The sequence below is a fragment of the Taudactylus pleione genome, unplaced genomic scaffold, assembly GCF_031769625.1.
Source record: "Taudactylus pleione unplaced genomic scaffold, aTauple2 ptg001601l, whole genome shotgun sequence".
Taxonomy (NCBI): Eukaryota; Metazoa; Chordata; class Amphibia; order Anura; family Myobatrachidae; genus Taudactylus; species Taudactylus pleione.
This window is the reverse complement of record NW_028285998.1, coordinates 188,383-208,249: the sequence shown is the minus strand read 5'-3', so window position 1 is coordinate 208,249 and position 19,867 is coordinate 188,383. Positions and strand designations below refer to the sequence as shown.

General features: G+C 49.1%; 1 protein-coding gene across 1 annotated transcript in view; it reads left to right on the top strand.

The window, feature by feature from the left end:
- The window catches only part of LOC148442153 (flap endonuclease 1-like), a 109,626-nt gene that overhangs the window by 50,001 nt on the left and 39,758 nt on the right, over window positions 1-19,867 (top strand). Inside the window, exon 4 of the mRNA XM_088464163.1 lies at window positions 15,273-15,321. Coding sequence (XP_088320289.1) covers window positions 15,273-15,321 — 49 coding nt within the window. The remainder of the gene's footprint in view (window positions 1-15,272; window positions 15,322-19,867) is intronic.

Sequence of the window (19,867 nt, the reverse complement as noted above, 5' to 3'; positions counted from 1 at the left end):
CAGTAAGTAATGACTACACCTGTGCACCTGCCGGGTGACCTGGGAAATGTGTCAGTAAGTAATGACTACACCTGTGCACCTGCCGGGTGACCTGGGAAATGTGTCAGTGAGTAATGACTACACCTGTGCACCTGCTGGGTGACCTGGGAAATGTGTCAGTAAGTAATGACTACACCTGTGCACCTGCTGGGTGACCTGGGAAATGTGTCAGTAAGTAATGAATACACCTGTGCACCTGCTGGGTGACCAGGGAAATGTGTCAGTGAGTAATGAATACACCTGTGCTCCTGCTGGGTGACCTGGGAAATATGTCAGTGAGTAATGAATACACCTGTACACCTGCTGGGAGACCTGGGAAATGTGTCAGTGAGTAATGACTACACCTGTGCACCTGCTGGGTGACCTGGGAAATGTGTCAGTAAGTAATGACTACACCTGTGCACCTGCCGGGTGACCTGGGAAATGTGTCAGTAAGTAATGAATACACCTGTGCACCTGCTGGGTGACCAGGGAAATGTGTCAGTGAGTAATGAATACACCTGTGCTCCTGCTGGGTGACCTGGGAAATGTGTCAGTGAGTAATGAATACACCTGTACACCTGCTGGGAGACCTGGGAAATGTGTCAGTAAGTAATGACTTCACCTGTGCACCTGCCGGGTGACCTGGGAAATGTGTCAGTGAGTAATGACTACACCTGTGCACCTGCCGGGTGACCTGGGAAATGTGTCAGTAAGTAATGACTACACCTGTGCACCTGCCGGGTGACCTGGGAAATGTGTCAGTAATGACTACACCTGTGCACCTGCCGGGTGACCTGGGAAATGTGTCAGTGAGTAATGAATACACCTGTGCTCCTGCTGGGTGACCTGGGAAACGTGACCCGTGTAGGGTCCTGAGGACAGAAGGCTCTGAATCAGTGCTCTCCTACCTAAAATTGGAGCGTCCTCCTGGCTGCCTGCATAGCTTTGGGTGACCACACCCACAGCTTATGCGAGCGGCAAAAAAGATGGTCGCGATGGTCAAGACCATCGCGACCATCGGGCTGGCGACGAGACCCTGCGGTAGGGTCTCGCTGCCACAAGCCCAGGAGTGCTTTTGGCTCTATCAGAGCCAGGAACACTCCCGCAGACATCACTAGAGATGTCAATGTGGCCGGCCCCAGACGGTAGGCGTTCCCATGGGAACGCCTCCGTCTGGGCAGCAACGCCACCAGCACGCTCACCAAACGGGGCGTGCTGTCACTCACCATCGACAGCACGCCCCCTTTGGTGCGAGACCCATAGCGCCGGCTTGGCCGTCGCTATGCGGGTCTCGCGCATGTGCATGACGGAGCTCCCTCAGTCGTGCGCATGTGCACTAGGGCACCATCGACCCACTTGCAAGCGCTCGCGAGTGGTTCTGAATCAGGCCCAATGTGTGATAACCACTGCCATAGAGTAATAGAATGGAATTGCTCCCAGACTACATGACCTAATCTGTGTAACAGGGAACTCCGCACAGTTTATGTTGTTACCCGTAGTCATAGAAGATATCATCTATATAACAGCGGAGCGAATGTCCTTTGCACGCAGAGTGTGAGAATTGGGTGAATACGGAGGTCTCTCTCTAGTAACCTGATTAGAGAGCCGATAGGTGGGCCTGTGTCTAGGTCATCGTCGGTGAATAGATTATGAGCCACCATATTGTGAGACAAGTATACAGACTATTACATTCACGTGACCAGATAACTAGAGGCAGGGATGTTAGGGACTTGTCACAGCACTTATAGAGATCACGCGGAATCCAGCAAACAGCGCGACGTCTGTGTGATGTACGGTGGCAGGAATTCAGTTATCAGACGTCCATGTGGTGCCTCCAGTCTTTAGTAATTCTAGATAGATAGATATATATCTATCTGTGTGTGTGCTCTGCCATAGTGTGTATCTGTGTGTGTGCTCTGCCATAGTGTGTATCTGTGTGTGTGCTCTGCCATAGTGTGTATCTGTGTGTGCTCTGCCATAGTGTGTATGTGTGTGTGTGTGCTCTGCCATAGTGTGTATCTGTGTGTGTGCTCTGCCATAGTGTGTATCTGTGTGTGTGTGTGTGCTCTGCCATAGTGTGTATCTGTGTGTGTGTTCTGCCATAGTGTGTATCTGTGTGTGTGTGCTCTGCCATAGTGTGTATCTGTGTGTGTGCTCTGCCATAGTGTGTATCTGTGTGTGTGTGCTCTGCCATAGTGTGTGTGTGTGTGTGTGCTCTGCCATAGTGTGTATCTGTGTGTGTGCTCTGCCATAGTGTTTATCTGTGTGTGTGCTCTGCCATAGTGTGTATCTGTGTGTGTGTGTGCTCTGCCATAGTGTGTATCTGTGTGTGTGTGCTCTGCCATAGTGTGTATCTGTGTGTGTGTGCTCTGCCATAGTGTGTGTGTGTGTGTGCTCTGCCATAGTGTGTATCTGTGTGTGTGTGCTCTGCCATAGTGTGTGTGTGTGCTCTGCCATAGTGTGTATCTGTGTGTGTGCTCTGCCATAGTGTGTATCTGTGTGTGTGTGTGCTCTGCCATAGTGTGTATCTGTGTGTGTGTGCTCTGCCATAGTGTGTATCTGTGTGTGTGCTCTGCCATAGTGTTTATCTGTGTGTGTGTGCTCTGCCATAGTGTGTATCTGTGTGTGTGTGTGCTCTGCCATAGTGTGTATCTGTGTGTGTGTGCTCTGCCATAGTGTGTATCTGTGTGTGTGCTCTGCCATAGTGTTTATCTGTGTGTGTGTGCTCTGCCTTAGTGTGTATCTGTGTGTGTGTGCTCTGCCATAGTGTGTATCTGTGTGTGTGTGCTCTGCCATAGTGTGTATCTGTGTGTGTGTGCTCTGCCATAGTGTGTATGTGTGTGTATGTGTGCTCTGCCGTAGTGTGTATCTGTGTGTGTATGCTCTGCCGTAGTGTGTATCTGTGTGTGTGCTCTGCCATAGTGTGTATCTGTGTGTGTGCTCTGCCATAGTGTGTGTGCTCTGCCATAGTGTGTATCTGTGTGTGTGCTCTGCCATAGTGTGTATCTGTGTGTGTGTGCTCTGCCATAGTGTGTATCTGTGTGTGTGTGCTCTGCCATAGTGTTTATCTGTGTGTGTGTGTGTGTGTGTGCTCTGCCGTAGTGTGTATCTGTGTGTGTGCTCTGCCATAGTGTGTATCTGTGTGTGTGCTCTGCCATAGTGTGTGTGTGTGCTCTGCTATAGTGTGTATCTGTGTGTGTGTGCTCTGCCATAGTGTGTATCTGTGTGTGTGTGCTCTGCCATAGTGTGTATCTGTGTGTGTGCTCTGCCATAGTGTGTATCTGTGTGTGTGTGCTCTGCCATAGTGTGTATCTATGTGTGCTCTGCCATAGTGTGTGTGTGTGCTCTGCCATAGTGTGTATCTGTGTGTGTGCTCTGCCATAGTGTGTATCTGTGTGTGTGTGCTCTGCCATAGTGTGTATCTGTGTGTGTGCTCTGCCATAGTGTGTATCTGTGTGTGCTCTGCCATAGTGTGTATCTGTGTGTGTGTGTGCTCTGCCATAGTGTGTATCTGTGTGTGTGCTCTGCCATAGTGTTTATCTGTGTGTGTGTGCTCTGCCATAGTGTGTATCTGTGTGTGTGCGCTCTGCCATAGTGTGTATCTGTGTGTGTGTGCTCTGCCATAGTGTGTATCTGTGTGTGTGTGCTCTGCCATAGTGTGTGTGTGTGCTCTGCCATAGTGTGTATCTGTGTGTGTGTGCTCTGCCATGGTGTGTGTGTGTGTGTGCTCTGCCATAGTGTGTATCTGTGTGTGTGCTCTGCCATAGTGTGTATCTGTGGGTGTGCTCTGCCATAGTGTGTATCTGTGGGTGTGCTCTGCCATAGTGTGTATCTGTGTGTGTGCGCTCTGCCATAGTGTGTATCTGTCTGTGTGTGCTCTGCCATAGTGTGTGTGCTCTGCCATAGTGTGTATCTGTGTGTGTGCTCTGCCATAGTGTTTATCTGTGTGTGTGTGCTCTGCCGTAGTGTGTATCTGTGTGTGTGCTCTGCCATAGTGTGTATCTGTGTGTGTGCTCTCCCATAGTGTGTATCTGTGTGTGTGCTCTGCCATAGTGTGTGTGTGTGCTCTGCCATAGTGTGTATCTGTGTGTGTGCTCTGCCATAGTGTGTATCTGTGTGTGTGTGCTCTGCCATAGTGTGTATCTGTGTGTGTGTGCTCTGCCATAGTATGTATCTGTGTGTGTGCTCTGCCATAGTGTGTATCTGTGTGTGTGTGCTCTGCCATAGTGTGTATCTGTGTGTGTGTGCTCTGCCATAGTGTGTATCTGTGTGTGTGCTCTGCCGTAGTGTGTATCTGTGTGTGTGTGCTCTGCCATAGTGGGTGTGTGTGTGTGTGCTCTGCCGTAGTGTGTATCGGTGTGTGTGTGCTCTGCCATAGTGTGTATCTGTGTGTGTGTGCTCTGCCATAGTGTGTATCTGTGTGTGTGCTCTGCCATAGTGTGTATCTGTGTGTGTGCTCTGCGTTATTGTGTATCTGTGTGTGTGTGTGCTCTGCCATAGTGTGTATCTGTGTGTGTGTGCTCTGCCATAGTGTGTATCTGTGTGTGTGTGCTCTGCCATAGTGTGTGTGTGTGCTCTGCCATAGTGTGTATCTGTGTGTGTGCTCTGCCATAGTGTGTATCTGTGTGTGTGTGTGCTCTGCCATAGTGTGTGTGTGTGTGCTCTGCCGTAGTGTGTATCTGTGTGTGTGCTCTGCCATAGTGTGTATCTGTGTGTGTGCTCTGCCATAGTGTGTATCTGTGTGTGTGTGTGCTCTGCCATAGTGTGTATCTGTGTGTGTGTGTGTGCTCTGCCATAGTGTGTATCTGTGTGTGTGTGTGTGTGCTCTGCCTTAGTGTGTATCTGTGTGTGTGCTCTGCCGTAGTGTGTATCTGTGGGTGTGCTGTGCCTTAGTGTGTATCTGTGTGTGTGCTCTGCCGTAGTGTGTATCTGTGTGTGTGCTCTGCCGTAGTGTGTATCTGTGTGTGTGCTCTGCCATAGTGTGTATCTGTGTGTGTGTGCTCTGCCATAGTGTGTGTGTGTGTGTGCTCTGCCATAGTGTGTATCTGTGTGTGTGTGCTCTGCCATAGTGTGTATCTGTGTGTGTGTGCTCTGCCATAGTGTGTATCTGTGTGTGTGTGCTCTGTCATAGTGTTTATCTGTGTGTGTGTGCTCTGCCATAGTGTGTATCTGTGTGTGTGTGCTCTGCCATAGTGTGTGTGTGTGTGCTCTGCCATAGTGTGTATCTGTGTGTGTGCTCTGCCATAGTGTGTATCTGTGTGTGTGTGTGCTCTGCCATAGTGTGTATCTGTGTGTGTGCTCTGCCATAGTGTGTATCTGTGTGTGTGTGTGCTCTGCCATAGTGTGTGTGTGTGTGCTCTGCCGTAGTGTGTATCTGTGTGTGTGCTCTGCCATAGTGTGTATCTGTGTGTGTGCTCTGCCATAGTGTGTATCTGTGTGTGTGTGTGCTCTGCCATAGTGTGTATCTGTGTGTGTGTGTGCTCTGCCATAGTGTGTATCTGTGTGTGTGTGTGTGTGCTCTGCCATAGTGTGTATCTGTGTGTGTGCTCTGCCTTAGTGTGTATCTGTGTGTGTGCTCTGCCTTAGTGTGTATCTGTGTGTGTGCTCTGCCGTAGTGTGTATCTGTGGGTGTGCTGTGCCTTAGTGTGTATCTGTGTGTGTGCTCTGCCGTAGTGTGTATCTGTGTGTGTGCTCTGCCATAGTGTGTATCTGTGTGTGTGTGCTCTGCCATAGTGTGTGTGTGTGTGTGTGTGTGCTCTGCCATAGTGTGTATCTGTGTGTGTGTGCTCTGCCATAGTGTGTATCTGTGTGTGTGTGCTCTGCCATAGTGTGTATCTGTGTGTGTGTGCTCTGCCATAGTGTGTATCTGTGTGTGTGTGCTCTGTCATAGTGTTTATCTGTGTGTGTGTGCTCTGCCATAGTGTGTATCTGTGTGTGTGTGCTCTGCCATAGTGTGTGTGTGTGTGTGTGTGCTCTGCCATAGTGTGTATCTGTGTGTGTGTGTGCTCTGCCATAATGTGTGTGTGTGTGCGCTCTGCCATAGTGTGTATTTGAGTGTGTGTGTGTGTGCTCTGCCGTAGTGTGTATCTGTCTGTGTGCTCTGCCATAGTGTGTATCTGTGTGTGTGTGCTCTGCCATAATGTGTGTGTGTGTGTGCTCTGCCATAGTGTGTGTGTGTGTGTGTGCTCTGCCATAGTGTGTATCTGTGTGTGTGCTCTGCCATAGTGTGTATCTGTGGGTGTGCTCTGCCATAGTGTGTATCTGTGTGGGTGTGCTCTGCCATAGTGTGTATCTGTGTGGGTGCGCTCTGCCATAGTGTGTATCTGTGTGTGTGCGCTCTGCCATAGTGTGTATCTGTGTGTGTGCTCTGCCATAGTGTGTATCTGTGTGTGTGCTCTGCCATAGTGTTTATCTGTGTGTGTGTGTGCTCTGCCATAGTGTGTATCTGTGTGTGTGCTCTGCCATAGTGTGTATCTGTGTGTGTGCTCTGCCATAGTGTGTATCTATGTGTGTGCTCTCCCATAGTGTGTATCTGTGTGTGTGCTCTGCCATAGTGTGTATCTGTGTGTGTGCTCTGCCATAGTGTGTATCTGTGTGTGTGTGCTCTGCCATAGTATGTATCTGTGTGTGTGCTCTGCCATAGTGTGTATCTGTGTGTGTGTGCTCTGCCATAGTGTGTATCTGTGTGTGTGCTCTGCCATAGTGTTTATCTGTGTGTGTGTGCTCTGCCATAGTGTGTATCTGTGTGTGTGTGCTCTGCCATAGTGTGTGTGTGCTCTGCCATAGTGTGTGTGTGTGTGCTCTGCCATAGTGTGTATCTGTGTGTGTGCTCTGCCATAGTGTGTATCTGTGGGTGTGCTCTGCCATAGTGTGTATCTGTGGGTGTGCTCTGCCATAGTGTGTATCTGTGTGTGTGTGCTCTGCCATAGTGTGTGTGCTCTGCCATAGTGTGTATCTGTGTGTGTGCTCTGCCATAGTGTGTATCTGTGTGTGTGTGCTCTGCCATAGTGTGTATCTGTGTGTGTGTGCTCTGCCATAGTGTGTATCTGTGTGTGTGCTCTGCCATAGTGTGTATCTGTGTGTGTGCTCTCCCATAGTGTGTATCTGTGTGTGTGCTCTCCCATAGTGTGTATCTGTGTGTGTGCTCTGCCATAGTGTGTGTGTGTGCTCTGCCATAGTGTGTATCTGTGTGTGTGCTCTGCCATAGTGTGTATCTGTGTGTGTGCTCTGCCATAGTGTTTATCTGTGTGTGTGTGCTCTGCCATAGTGTGTATCTGTGTGTGTGTGCTCTGCCATAGTGTGTATCTGTGTGTGTGTGTGCGCTCTGCCATAGTGTGTGTGTGTGCTCTGCCATAGTGTTTATCTGTGTGTGTGCTCTACCTTAGTGTGTATCTGTGGGTGTGCTCTGCCATAGTGTGTATCTGTGTGTGTGCTCTGCCATAGTGTGTATCTGACTGTGTGTGTGTGTGTGTGTGTGCTCTGCCGTAGTGTGTATCTGTGTGTGTGCTCTGCCATAGTGTGTATCTGTGTGTGTGTGCTCTGCCATAGTGTGTGTGTGTGCTCTGCCATAGTGTGTATCTATGTGTGTGTGCTCTGCCATAGTGTGTATCTGTGTGTGTGTGCTCTGCCATAGTGTGCATCTGTGTGTGTGCTCTGCCATAGTGTGTATGTGCTCTGCCATAGTGTGTATCTGTGTGTGTGTGCTCTGCTATAGTGTTTATCTGTGTGTGTGTGCTCTGCCATAGTGTGTATCTGTGTGTGTGTGCTCTGCCATAGTGTGTGTGTGTGTGTGTGCTCTGCCATAGTGTGTCTGTGTGTGTGCTCTGCCATAGTATGTATCTGTGTGTGTGTGCTCTGCCATAGTGTGTATCTGTGTGTGTGCTCTGCCTTAGTGTGTATCTGTGTGTGTGCTCTGCCATAGTGTGTATCTGTGTGTGTGCTCTGCCATAGTGTGTATCTGAGTGTGTGTGTGTGTGCTCTGCCGTAGTGTGTATCTGTGTGTGTGCTCTGCCATAGTGTGTATCTGTGTGTGTACTCTGCCATAGTGTGTATCTGTGTGTGTGCTCTGCCTTAGTGTGTATCTGTGTGTGTGCTCTGCCATAGTGTGTATCTGTGTGTGTGTGCTCTGCCATAGTGTGTATCTGTGTGTGTGTGTGTGTGCTCTGCCATAGTGTGTATCTGTGTGTGTGCTCTGCCGTAGTGTGTATCTGTGTGTGTGTGTGTGCTCTGCCATAGTGTGTGTGTGTGTGTGTGCTCTGCCGTAGTGTGTATCTGTGTGTGTGCTCTGCCATAGTGTGTATCTGTGTGTGTGCTCTGCCATAGTGTGTATCTGTGTGTGTGTGCTCTGCCATAGTGTGTATCTGTGTGTGTGCTCTGCCATAGTGTGTATCTGTGTGTGTGCTCTGCCATAGTGTTTATCTGTGTGTGTGCTCTGCGTTATTGTGTATCTGTGTGTGTGTGCTCTGCCATAGTGTGTATCTGTGTGTGTGTGTGTGCTCTGCCATAGTGTGTATCTGTGTGTGTGTGTGTGTGCTCTGCCATAGTGTGTGTGTGTGCTCTGCCATAGTGTGTATCTGTGTGTGTGCTCTGCCATAGTGTGTATCTGTGTGTGTGTGTGCTCTGCCATAGTGTGTGTGTGTGTGTGTGCTCTGCCGTAGTGTGTATCTGTGTGTGTGCTCTGCCATAGTGTGTATCTGTGTGTGTGTGCTCTGCCATAGTGTGTGTGTGTGTGCTCTGCCATAGTGTGTATCTGTGTGTGTGTGCTCTGCCATAGTGTGTATCTGTGTGTGTGCTCTGCCTTAGTGTGTATCTGTGTGTGTGCTCTGCCGTAGTGTGTATCTGTGGGTGTGCTGTGCCTTAGTGTGTATCTGTGTGTGTGCTCTGCCGTAGTGTGTATCTGTGGGTGTGCTCTGCCATAGTGTGTATCTGTGTGTGTGTGCTCTGCCTTTGTGTGTATCTGTGTGTGTGCTCTGCCGTAGTGTGTATCTGTGTGTGTGCTCTGCCATAGTGTGTATCTGTGTGTGTACTCTGCCATAGTGTGTATCTGTGTGTGTGCTCTGCCATAGTGTGTATCTGTGTGTGTGTGCTCTGCCATAGTGTGTATCTGTGTGTGTGTGTGTGTGCTCTGCCATAGTGTGTATCTGTGTGTGTGCTCTGCCGTAGTGTGTATCTGTGTGTGTGTGCTCTGCCATAGTGTGTGTGTGTGTGTGTGCTCTGCCGTAGTGTGTATCTGTGTGTGTGCTCTGCCATAGTGTGTATCTGTGTGTGTGTGCTCTGCCATAGTGTGTATCTGTGTGTGTGCTCTGCCATAGTGTGTATCTGTGTGTGTGCTCTGCCATAGTGTTTATCTGTGTGTGTGCTCTGCGTTATTGTGTATCTGTGTGTGTGTGCTCTGCCATAGTGTGTATCTGTGTGTGTGTGTGTGCTCTGCCATAGTGTGTATCTGTGTGTGTGTGTGTGTGCTCTGCCATAGTGTGTGTGTGTGTGTGTCTGTGTGTGCTCTGCCATAGTGTGTATCTGTGTGTGTGTGCTCTGCCATAGTGTGTGTGTGCTCTGCCGTAGTGTGTATCTGTGTGTGTGCTCTGCCATAGTGTGTATCTGTGTGTGTGCTCTGCCATAGTGTGTATCTGTGTGTGTGCTGTGCCTTAATGTGTATCTGTGTGTGTGCTCTGCCGTAGTGTGTATCTGTGTGTGTGTGCTCTGCCTTAGTGTGTATCTGTGTGTGTGCTCTGCCGTAGTGTGTATCTGTGGGTGTGCTCTGCCATAGTGTGTGTGTGCTCTGCCATAGTGTGTATCTGTGTGTGTGCTCTGCCATAGTGTGTGTGTGCTCTGCCGTAGTGTGTGTCTGTGTGTGTGTGCTCTGCCATAGTGTATATGTGTGTGTGCTCTGCCATATTGTGTATCTGTGTGTGTGTGCTCTGCCATAGTGTGTAACTGTGGGTGTGCTCTGCCATAGTATGTATCTGTGTGTGTGCTCTGCCTTAGTGTGTATCTGTGTGTGTGCTCTGCCGTAGTGTGTATCTGTGTGTGTGCTCTGCCGTAGTGTGTATCTGTGTGTGTGTGCTCTGCCGTAGTGTGTATCTGTGTGTGTGCTCTGCCGTAGTGTATCTGTGTGTGTGCTCTGCCGTAGTGTGTATCTGTGTGTGTGTGCTCTGCCGTAGTGTGTATCTGTGTGTGTGTGCTCTGCCGTAGTGTGTATCTGTGTGTGTGCTCTGCCATAGTGTGTATCTGTGTGTGTGCTCTTCCATAGTGTGTATCTGTGTGTGCTCTGCCATAGTGTGTATCTGTGTGTGTGTGCTCTGCCGTAGTGTGTATCTGTGTGTGTGCTCTGCCATAGTGTGTATCTGTGTGTGTGTGCTCTGCCATAGTGTGTATCTGTGCTCTGCCATAGTGTGTATCTGTGTGTGTGCTCTGCCATAGTGTGTATCTGTGTGTGTGTGCTCTGCCATAGTGTGTATCTGTGTGTGTGCTCTGCCGTAGTGTGTATCTGTGTGTGTGCTCTGCCATAGTGTGTATCTGTGTGTGTGCTCTGCCATAGTGTTTATCTGTGTGTGTGCTCTGCGTTATTGTGTATCTGTGTGTGTGTGCTCTGCCATAGTGTGTATCTGTGTGTGTGTGTGTGTGCTCTGCCATAGTGTGTATCTGTGTGTGTGTGCTCTGCCGTAGTGTGTATCTGTGTGTGTGCTCTGCCATAGTGTGTGTGTGTGTGTGTGTGTGTGCTCTGCCGTAGTGTGTATCTTTGTTTGTGCTCTGCCATAGTGTGTATCTGTGTGTGTGTGCTCTGCCATAGTGTGTGTGTGTGTGCTCTGCCATAGTGTGTATCTGTGTGTGTGTGTGTGCTCTGCCATAGTGTGTATCTGTGTGTGTGCTCTACCTTAGTGTCTATCTGTGTGTGTGCTCTGCCGTAGTGTGTATCTGTGGGTGTGCTGTGCCTTAGTATGTATCTGTGTGTGTGCTCTGCCGTAGTGTGTATCTGTGGGTGTGTGTGTGCTCTGCCATAGTGTGTATCTGTGTGTGTGCTCTGCCTTAGTGTCTATCTGTGTGTGTGCTCTGCCGTAGTGTGTATCTGTGGGTGTGCTGTGCCTTAGTGTGTATCTGTGTGTGTGCTCTGCCATAGTGTGTATCTGTGTGTGTGTGTGTGTGTGCTCTGCCATAGTGTGTATCTGTGTGTGTGTGTGTGCTCTGCCATAGTGTGTGTGTGTGTGTGTGTGTGTGCTCTGCCGTAGTGTGTATCTGTGTGTGTGCTCTGCCATAGTGTGTATCTGTGTGTGTGTGCTCTGCCATAGTGTGTGTGTGTGTGTGCTCTGCCATAGTGTGTATCTGTGTGTGTGTGTGTGCTCTGCCATAGTGTGTATCTGTGTGTGTGCTCTGCCTTAGTGTCTATCTGTGTGTGTGCTCTGCCATAGTGTGTATCTGTGTGTGTGTGCTCTGCCATAGTGTGTGTGTGTGTGTGCTCTGCCGTAGTGTGTATCTGTGTGTGTGCTCTGCCATAGTGTGTATCTGTGTGTGTGTGCTCTGCCATAGTGTGTGTGTGTGTGTGTGCTCTGCCATAGTGTGTATCTGTGTGTGTGTGTGTGCTCTGCCATAGTGTGTATCTGTGTGTGTGCTCTGCCTTAGTGTCTATCTGTGTGTGTGCTCTGCCGTAGTGTGTATCTGTGGGTGTGCTCTGCCATAGTGTGTATCTGTGTGTGTGTGCTCTGCCTTAGTGTGTATCTGTGTGTGTGTGCTCTGCCTTAGTGTGTATCTGTGTGTGTGCTCTGCCGTAGTGTGTATCTGTGGGTGTGCTCTGCCATAGTGTGTGTGTGTGTGTGTGTGTGTGTGTGTGTGTGCTCTGCCATAGTGTGTATCTGTGTGTGTGTGTGCTCTGCCATAGTGTATATGTGTGTGTGTGTGCTCTGCCATAGTGTGTATCTGTGTGTGTGTGCTCTGCCATAGTGTGTGTGTGCTCTGCCGTAGTGTGTGTGTGCTCTGCCGTAGTGTGTATCTGTGTGTGTGCTCTGCCATAGTGTGTATCTGTGTGTGTGCTGTGCCTTAGTGTGTATCTGTGTGTGTGTGCTCTGCCGTAGTGTGTATCTGTGTGTGTGCTCTGCCGTAGTGTGTATCTGTGGGTGTGCTCTGCCATAGTGTGTGTGTGCTCTGCCATAGTGTGTATCTATGTGTGTGTGCTCTGCCATAGTGTGTATCTGTGTGTGTGTGCTCTGCCATAGTGTGTGTGTGTGTGCTCTGCCGTAGTGTGTGTCTGTGTGTGTGTGCTCTGCCATAGTGTATATGTGTGTGTGTGTGCTCTGCCATAGTGTGTATCTGTGTGTGTGTGCTCTGCCATAGTGTGTAACTGTTGGTGTGCTCTGCCATAGTATGTATCTGTGTGTGTGCTCTGCCTTAGTGTGTATCTGTGTGTGTGCTCTGCGTTATTGTGTATCTGTGTGTGTGTGCTCTGCCATAGTGTGTATCTGTGTGTGTGTGCTCTGCCATAGTGTGTATCTGTGCTCTGCCATAATGTGTATCTGTGTGTGTGCTCTGCCATAGTGTGTATCTGTGTGTGTGTGCTCTGCCATAGTGTGTATCTGTGTGTGTGCTCTGCTGTAGTGTGTATCTGTGTGTGTGCTCTGCCATAGTGTGTATCTGTGTGTGTGCTCTGCCATAGTGTGTATCTGTGTGTGTGCTCTGCCATAGTGTGTATCTGTGTGTGTGCTTTGCCGTAGTGTGTATGTATAGAGGGGCAGCCCTGGGCCATGGTAGGAGACCATTACTGTGATATTTTATGTACAATAATGTCACATTTCCCTAATAAACCCTCTGTGTGCTGGCAGCCGCTATATCGCCAGTGTACCGTACGCTGATGTGAGCACAGAGGGCGCGTTATCTCTGTACCCGGCCACTACAGCTCTATTACAGCTTTTATTCCAGGGTCTTTCAGTGGGGTCCTGATAGTAGCGATGTTGGTGACTATGCCAGCTTGGCACATTGAGGATTACTCAGTGGGGTCCTGATAGTAGCGATGTTGGTGACGATGCCAGCTTGGCACATATAGGATTAGTCAGTGGGGTCCTGATAGTAGCGATGTTGGTGACGATGCCAGCTTGGCACATATAGGATTACTCAGTGGGGTCCTGATAGTAGCGATGTTGGTGACAATGCCAGCTTGGCACATATAGGATTACTCAGTGGGGTCCTGATAGTAGCGATGTTGGTGACTATGCCAGCTTGGCACATATAGGATTACTCAGTGGGGTCCTGATAGCAGCGATGTTGGTGACGATGCCAGCTTGGCACATACAGGATTACTCAGTGGGGTCCTGATAGCAGCGATGTTGGTGACGATGCCAGCTTGGCACATATAGGATTACTCAGTGGGGTCCTGATAGTAGCGATGTTGGTGACTATGCCAGCTTGGCACATATAGGATTACTCAGTGGGGTCCTGATAGTAGCGATGTTGGTGACGATGCCAGCTTGGCACATATAGGAATACTCGGTGGGGTCCTGATAGTAGCGAGGTTGGTGACGATGCCAGCTTGGCACATAGAGGATTACTCGGTGAGGTCCTGATAGTAGCGATGTTGGTGACTATGCCAGCTTGGCACATATAGGATTACTCAGTGGGGTCCTGATAGCAGCGATGTTGGTGACTATGCCAGCTTGGCACATATAGAATTACTCAGTGGGGTCCTGATAGTAGCGATGTTGGTGACTATGCCAGCTTGGCACATATAGGATTACTCGGTGGGGTCCTGATAGTAGCGATGTTGGTGACGATGCCAGCTTGGCACATATAGGATTACTCGGTGGGGTCCTGATAGCAGCGATGTTGGTGACGATGCCAGCTTGGCACATATAGGATTACTCAGTGAGGTCCTGATAGTAGCGAGGTTGGTGACGATGCCAGCTTGGCACATATAGGAATACTCGGTGGGGTACTGATAGTAGCGAGGTTGGTGACGATGCCAGCTTGGCACATAGAGGATTACTCGGTGAGGTCCTGATAGTAGCGATGTTGGTGACTATGCCAGCTTGGCACATATAGGATTACTCAGTGGGGTCCTGATAGCAGCGATGTTGGTGACTATGCCAGCTTGGCACATATAGGATTACTCAGTGGGGTCCTGATAGTAGCGATGTTGGTGACTATGCCAGCTTGGCACATATAGGATTACTCGGTGGGGTCCTGATAGTAGCGATGTTGGTGACGATGCCAGCTTGGCACATATAGGATTACTCGGTGGGGTCCTGATAGCAGCGATGTTGGTGACGATGCCAGCTTGGCACATATAGGATTACTCAGTGAGGTCCTGATAGTAGCGAGGTTGGTGACGATGCCAGCTTGGCACATATAGGATTACTCAGTGAGGTCCTGATAGTAGCGAGGTTGGTGACGATGCCAGCTTGGCACATATAGGATTACTCAGTGGGGTCCTGATAGTAGCGAGGTTGGTGACGATGCCAGCTTGGCACATAGAGGATTACTCAGTGGGGTCCTGATAGTAGCGAGGTTGGTGACGATGCCAGCTTGGCACATAGAGGATTAGTGAGGTCCTGATAGTAGCGAGGTTGGTGACGATGCCAGCTTGGCACATATAGGATTACTCGGTTTGTAATACATCAGATGTGCACGACCTGCAGTGATCTCATGATGAGATATTGGGTGTATAGCGCTATCAGATCTCTCGCTATGTCCAATAATGTCGCCTATTTATAAGCGAAAGGTGAATAAATACAATAAGAAATGTACAGTCACTGGTTACTGGTCACTGGTTACTGGTCTCTGGTCACTGGTTATTGGTTATTGGTCACTGGATAATGGTCACTGGTTATTGGTCACTGGTTACTGGTTATTGGTCACTGGTTACTGGTTATTGGTCATTGGTCACTGGTTATTGGTCACTGGTTACTGGTCACTGGTTATTGGTTACTGGTTACTGGTCACTGGTTATTGGTCACTGGTTACTGGTCACTGGTTACTGGTCACTAGTTATTGGTCACTGGTTATTGGTCACTGGTTATTGGTCACTGGTTACTGGTTATTGGTCACTGGTTACTGGTTATTGGTCATTGGTCACTGGTTATTGGTCACTGGTTATTGGTCACTGGTTACTGGTCACTGGTTACTGGTCACTGGTTATTGGTTACTGGTTACTGGTCACTGGTTATTGGTCACTGGTTACTGGTCACTGGTTACTGGTCACTGGTTATTGGTCACTGGTTATTGGTCACTGGTTATTGGTCACTGGTCACCAATGTCTCTTTCTCTCTCAGGTCTCCAAAGGGGGAAAAGTCCAGGACAGAAGTTTGGGAAGAGCCCCAGGTGAGCTTTGTATGTCTGACTATATATACATGAAGGTTTAATGTGTGTTCCACGTGCCAGGGGTATCACGTGTGCATTCTGTGTGCCATGGTGTATATCCCGTGTGCATTCTGTGTACCATGGTGTATATCCCGTGTCCAGAGTGTATATCCCGTGTGCATTCTGTGTGCCATGGTGTATATTCCGTGTCCAGGGTGTATGACATGTGTGTGCGCTTTCTGTATACCATGGTGTATATCCCGTGTCCAGGGTGTATATCCCATGTGCCTGTGTGTATTCTGTGTACCAGGGTGTATATCCCGTGTGCCTGTGTGCATTCTGTGTACCATGGTGTATATCCCGTGTCCAGTGTGTATGACGTGTGTGCGTGTGCATTCTGTGTACCATGGTGTATATCCCGTGTGCATTCTGTGTACCATGGTGTATATCCCGTGCCTGTGTGTATTCTGTGTACCATGGTGTATATCCCATGTGTATTCTGTGTACAATGGTGTATATCCCGTGTCCAGGGTGTATGACGTGTGCATTCTGCGTACCATGGTGCATATCCCGTGTCCAGGGTGTATGACGTGTACCATGGTGTATATCCCGTGTCCAGGGTGTATGACGTGTGCCTGTGTACCATGGTGTATATCCCATGAGCAGGGTGTATGACGTGTGCCATGGTGTATATTCCGTGTCCAGGGTGTATGACGTGTGCATTCTGTGTACCATGGTGTATATCCCGTGTCCAGGGTGTATGACGTGTGCCTGTGTGCATTCTCTGTGCCATGGTGTATATCCCGTGTCCATGGTGTATCCCATGTGCCTGTGTGCATTCTGTGTACCATGGTGTATATTCCGTGTCCAGGGTGTATGACGTGTGTGCATTCTGTGTACCATGGTGTATATTCCGTGTCCATGGTGTATGACGTGTACCTGTGTGCATTCTGTGTACCATGGTGTATATCCCGTGTCCAGGGTGTATTCTATGTACCAGGGTGTATATCCCGTGCCTGTGTGTATTCTGTGTACCAGGGTGTATATCCCATGTGCGTGTATATTCTGTGTACCAGGGTGTATATCCCGTGTGCCTGTGTGCATTCTGTGTACCAGGGTGTATATCCCGTGTGCCTGTGTATATTCCGTGTCCAGGGTGTATGACGTGTACCTGTGTGCATTCTGTGTACCATGGTGTATATCCCGTGTCCAGGGTGTATTCTATGTACCAGGGTGTATATCCCGTGCCTGTGTGTATTCTGTGTATCAGGGTGTATATCCCGTGTACCTGTGTGTATTCTGTGTACCAGGGTGTATATCCCATGTACCTGTGTGTATTCTGTGTACCAGGATATATATCTTGTGTGCCTGTGTGTATTGTGTGTACCATGGTATATATCCCGTGTGCATTCTGTGTACCATGGTGTATATCCCGTGTCCAGGTGTATATCCCATGTGCATTCTGTGTACCATGGTGTATATTCCGTGTCCAGGGTGTATATCCCGTGTGCCTGTGTGCATTCTATGTACCAGGGTGTATATCCCGTGTGCCTGTGTGTATTCTGTGTACCAGGGTGTATATCCCGTGTGTATTCTGTGTACCAGGGTGTATATCCCGTGCCTGTGTGCATTCTGTGTACCAGGGTGTATATCCCGTGTGCCTGTGTGTATTCTGTGTACCAGGATATATATCTTGTGTGCCTGTGTGTATTGTGTGTACCATGGTATATATCCCGTGTGCATTCTGTGTACCATGGTGTATATCCCGTGTCCAGGTGTATATCCCATGTGCATTCTGTGTACCATGGTGTATATTCCGTGTCCAGGGTGTATATCCCGTGTGCCTGTGTGCATTCTATGTACCAGGGTGTATATCCCGTGTGCCTGTGTGTATTCTGTGTACCAGGGTGTATATCCCGTGTGTATTCTGTGTACCAGGGTGTATATCCCGTGCCTGTGTGCATTCTGTGTACCAGGGTGTATATCCCGTGTGCCTGTGTGTATTCTGTGTACCAGGGTGTATATCCCATGTGTATTCTGTGTACCATGGTATATATCCCATGTACCTGTGTGTATTGTGTGCATCAGGGTATATATCCTGTGTGCATTCTGTGTACCAGGGTGTATATCCCGTGTGCCTGTGTGCATTCTGTGTACCATGGTGTATATCCTGTGTGCCTGTGTGTATTGTGTGTACCATGGTATATATCCCGTGTGCATTCTGTGTACCATGGTGTATATCCTGTGTCCAGGGTGTATATCCCATGTGCATTCTGTGTACCATGGTGTATATTCCGTGTCCAGGGTGTATATCCCGTGTGCTTGTGTGTATTCTGTGTACCAGGGTGTATATCCCGTGTGCGTGTGTATTCTGTGTACCAGGGTGTATATCCCGTGTGCGCGTGTGTATTCTGTGTACCAGGGTGTATATCCCGTGTGCCTGTGTGTATTCTGTGTACCAGGGTGTATATCCTGTGTCCATGGTTTACCCTGTGTGAATTCTGTGTACCATGGTGTATATCCGGTGTCCATGGTTTATCCTGTGTGAATTCTGTGTACCAGGGTGTATATTCCGTGTCCACGGTGTATATCCCATGTACGTGTGTGCATTCTGTGTACCATGGTGTATATCCTGTGTCCATGGTTTATCCTGTGTGAATTCTGTGTACCATGGTGTATATCCGGTGTCCATGGTTTATCCTGTGTGCATTCTGTGTACCATGGTGTATATCCCGTGTCCATGGTGTATCCCCTGTGCCTGTGTGCATTCTGTGTACCATGGTGTATATCCCGTGTCCAGGGTGTATGATGTGTACCTGTGTGCATTCTGTGTACAATGGTGTATATTCCGTGTCCACGGTGTATATCCCATGTACGTGTGTGCATTCTGTGTACCATGGTGTATATCCCGTGCCTGTGTGTATTCTGTGTACCAGGGTGTATATCCCATGTGCCTGTGTGTATTCTGTGTACCAGCGTGTATATCCCATGTGCCTGTGTGTATTCTGTGTACCAGGGTGTATAACCCGTGTGCCTGTGTGTATTCTGTGTACCATGGTATATATGCCGTGTGCCTGTGTGTATTCTGTGTACCAGGGTGTATCCCATGTGCCTGTGTGTATATCCCGTGTGCCTGTGTGTATTCTGTGTACCATGGTGTATATCCCGTGTGCCTGTGTGTATTGTGTGTACCATGGTATATATCCCATGTGCATTCTGTGTACCATGGTGTATATCCCGTGTCCAGGGTGTATATCCCGTGTGCATTCTGTGTACCATGGTGTATATCCCGTGCTCCTGTGTGCATTCTGTGTACCATGGTGTATATCCCGTGTCCAGGGTGTATATCCCGTGTGCCTGTGTGCATTCTATGTACCATGGTGTATATCCCGTGTCCAGGGTGTATATCCCGTGTGCCTGTGTGCATTCTGTGTACCATGGTGTATATCCCGTGTGCCTGTGTGCATTCTGTGTACCATGGTGTATATCCCGTGTCCAGGGTGTATATCCCGTGTGCCTGTGTGCATTCTATGTACCATGGTGTATATCCCGTGTCCAGGGTGTATATCCCGTGTGCCTGTGTGCATTCTGTGTACCAGGGTGTATATCCCGTGTGCGTGTGTATTCTGTATACCAGGGTGTATATCCCGTGTTCCTGTGTGCATTCTGTGTACCATGGCGTATATCCCGTGTCCAGGGTGTATATCCGTGTGCCTGTGTGCATTCTGTGTACCAGGGTGTATATCCCGTGTGCCTGTGTGCATTCTGTGTACCATGGTGTATATCCCGTGTGCACGTGTGCATTCTGTGTACCATGGTGTATATCCCGTGTCCAGGGTGTATATCCCATGTGCCTGTGTGTATTCTGTGTACCAGGGTGTATATCCTGTGAGCCTGTGTGTATTCTGTGTCCCATGGTGTATATTCCGTGTCCAGGGTGTATCCCATGTGCCTGTGTGCATTCTGTGTACCATGGTGTATATCCCGTGTGCAGGGTGTATGACGTGTGCATTCTGTGTACCATGGTGTATATCCCGTGTCCAGGGTGTATGACGTGTGCCTGTGTGCATTCTGTGTACCAGGGTGTATAACCCGTGTCCAGGGTGTATGACGTGTGCCTGTGTGTATTCTGTGTACCAGGTTGTATATCCTGTGTGCCTGTGTGCATTCTGTGTACCAAGGTGTATATCCCGTGTGCCTGTGTGTATTGTGTGTACCATGGTGTATATCCCGTGTCCAGGGTGTATATCCCGTGTGCCTGTCTGCATTCTATGTACCATGGTGTATATCCCATGTCCAGGGTGTATATCCCGTGTGCCTGGGTGCATTCTGTGTACCAGGGTGTATATCCCGTGTGTGTGTGTATTCTGTATATCCCGTGTGCCTGTGTGCATTCTGTGTACCATGGTGTATATCCCATGGGCCTGTGTGTATTGTGTGTACCATGGTGTATATCCCGTGTGCCTGTGTGCATTCTGTGTACCATGGTGTATATCCCGTGTCCAGGGTGTATATCCCGTGTGCCTGTGTGCATTCTATGTACCATGGTGTATATCCCGTGTCCAGG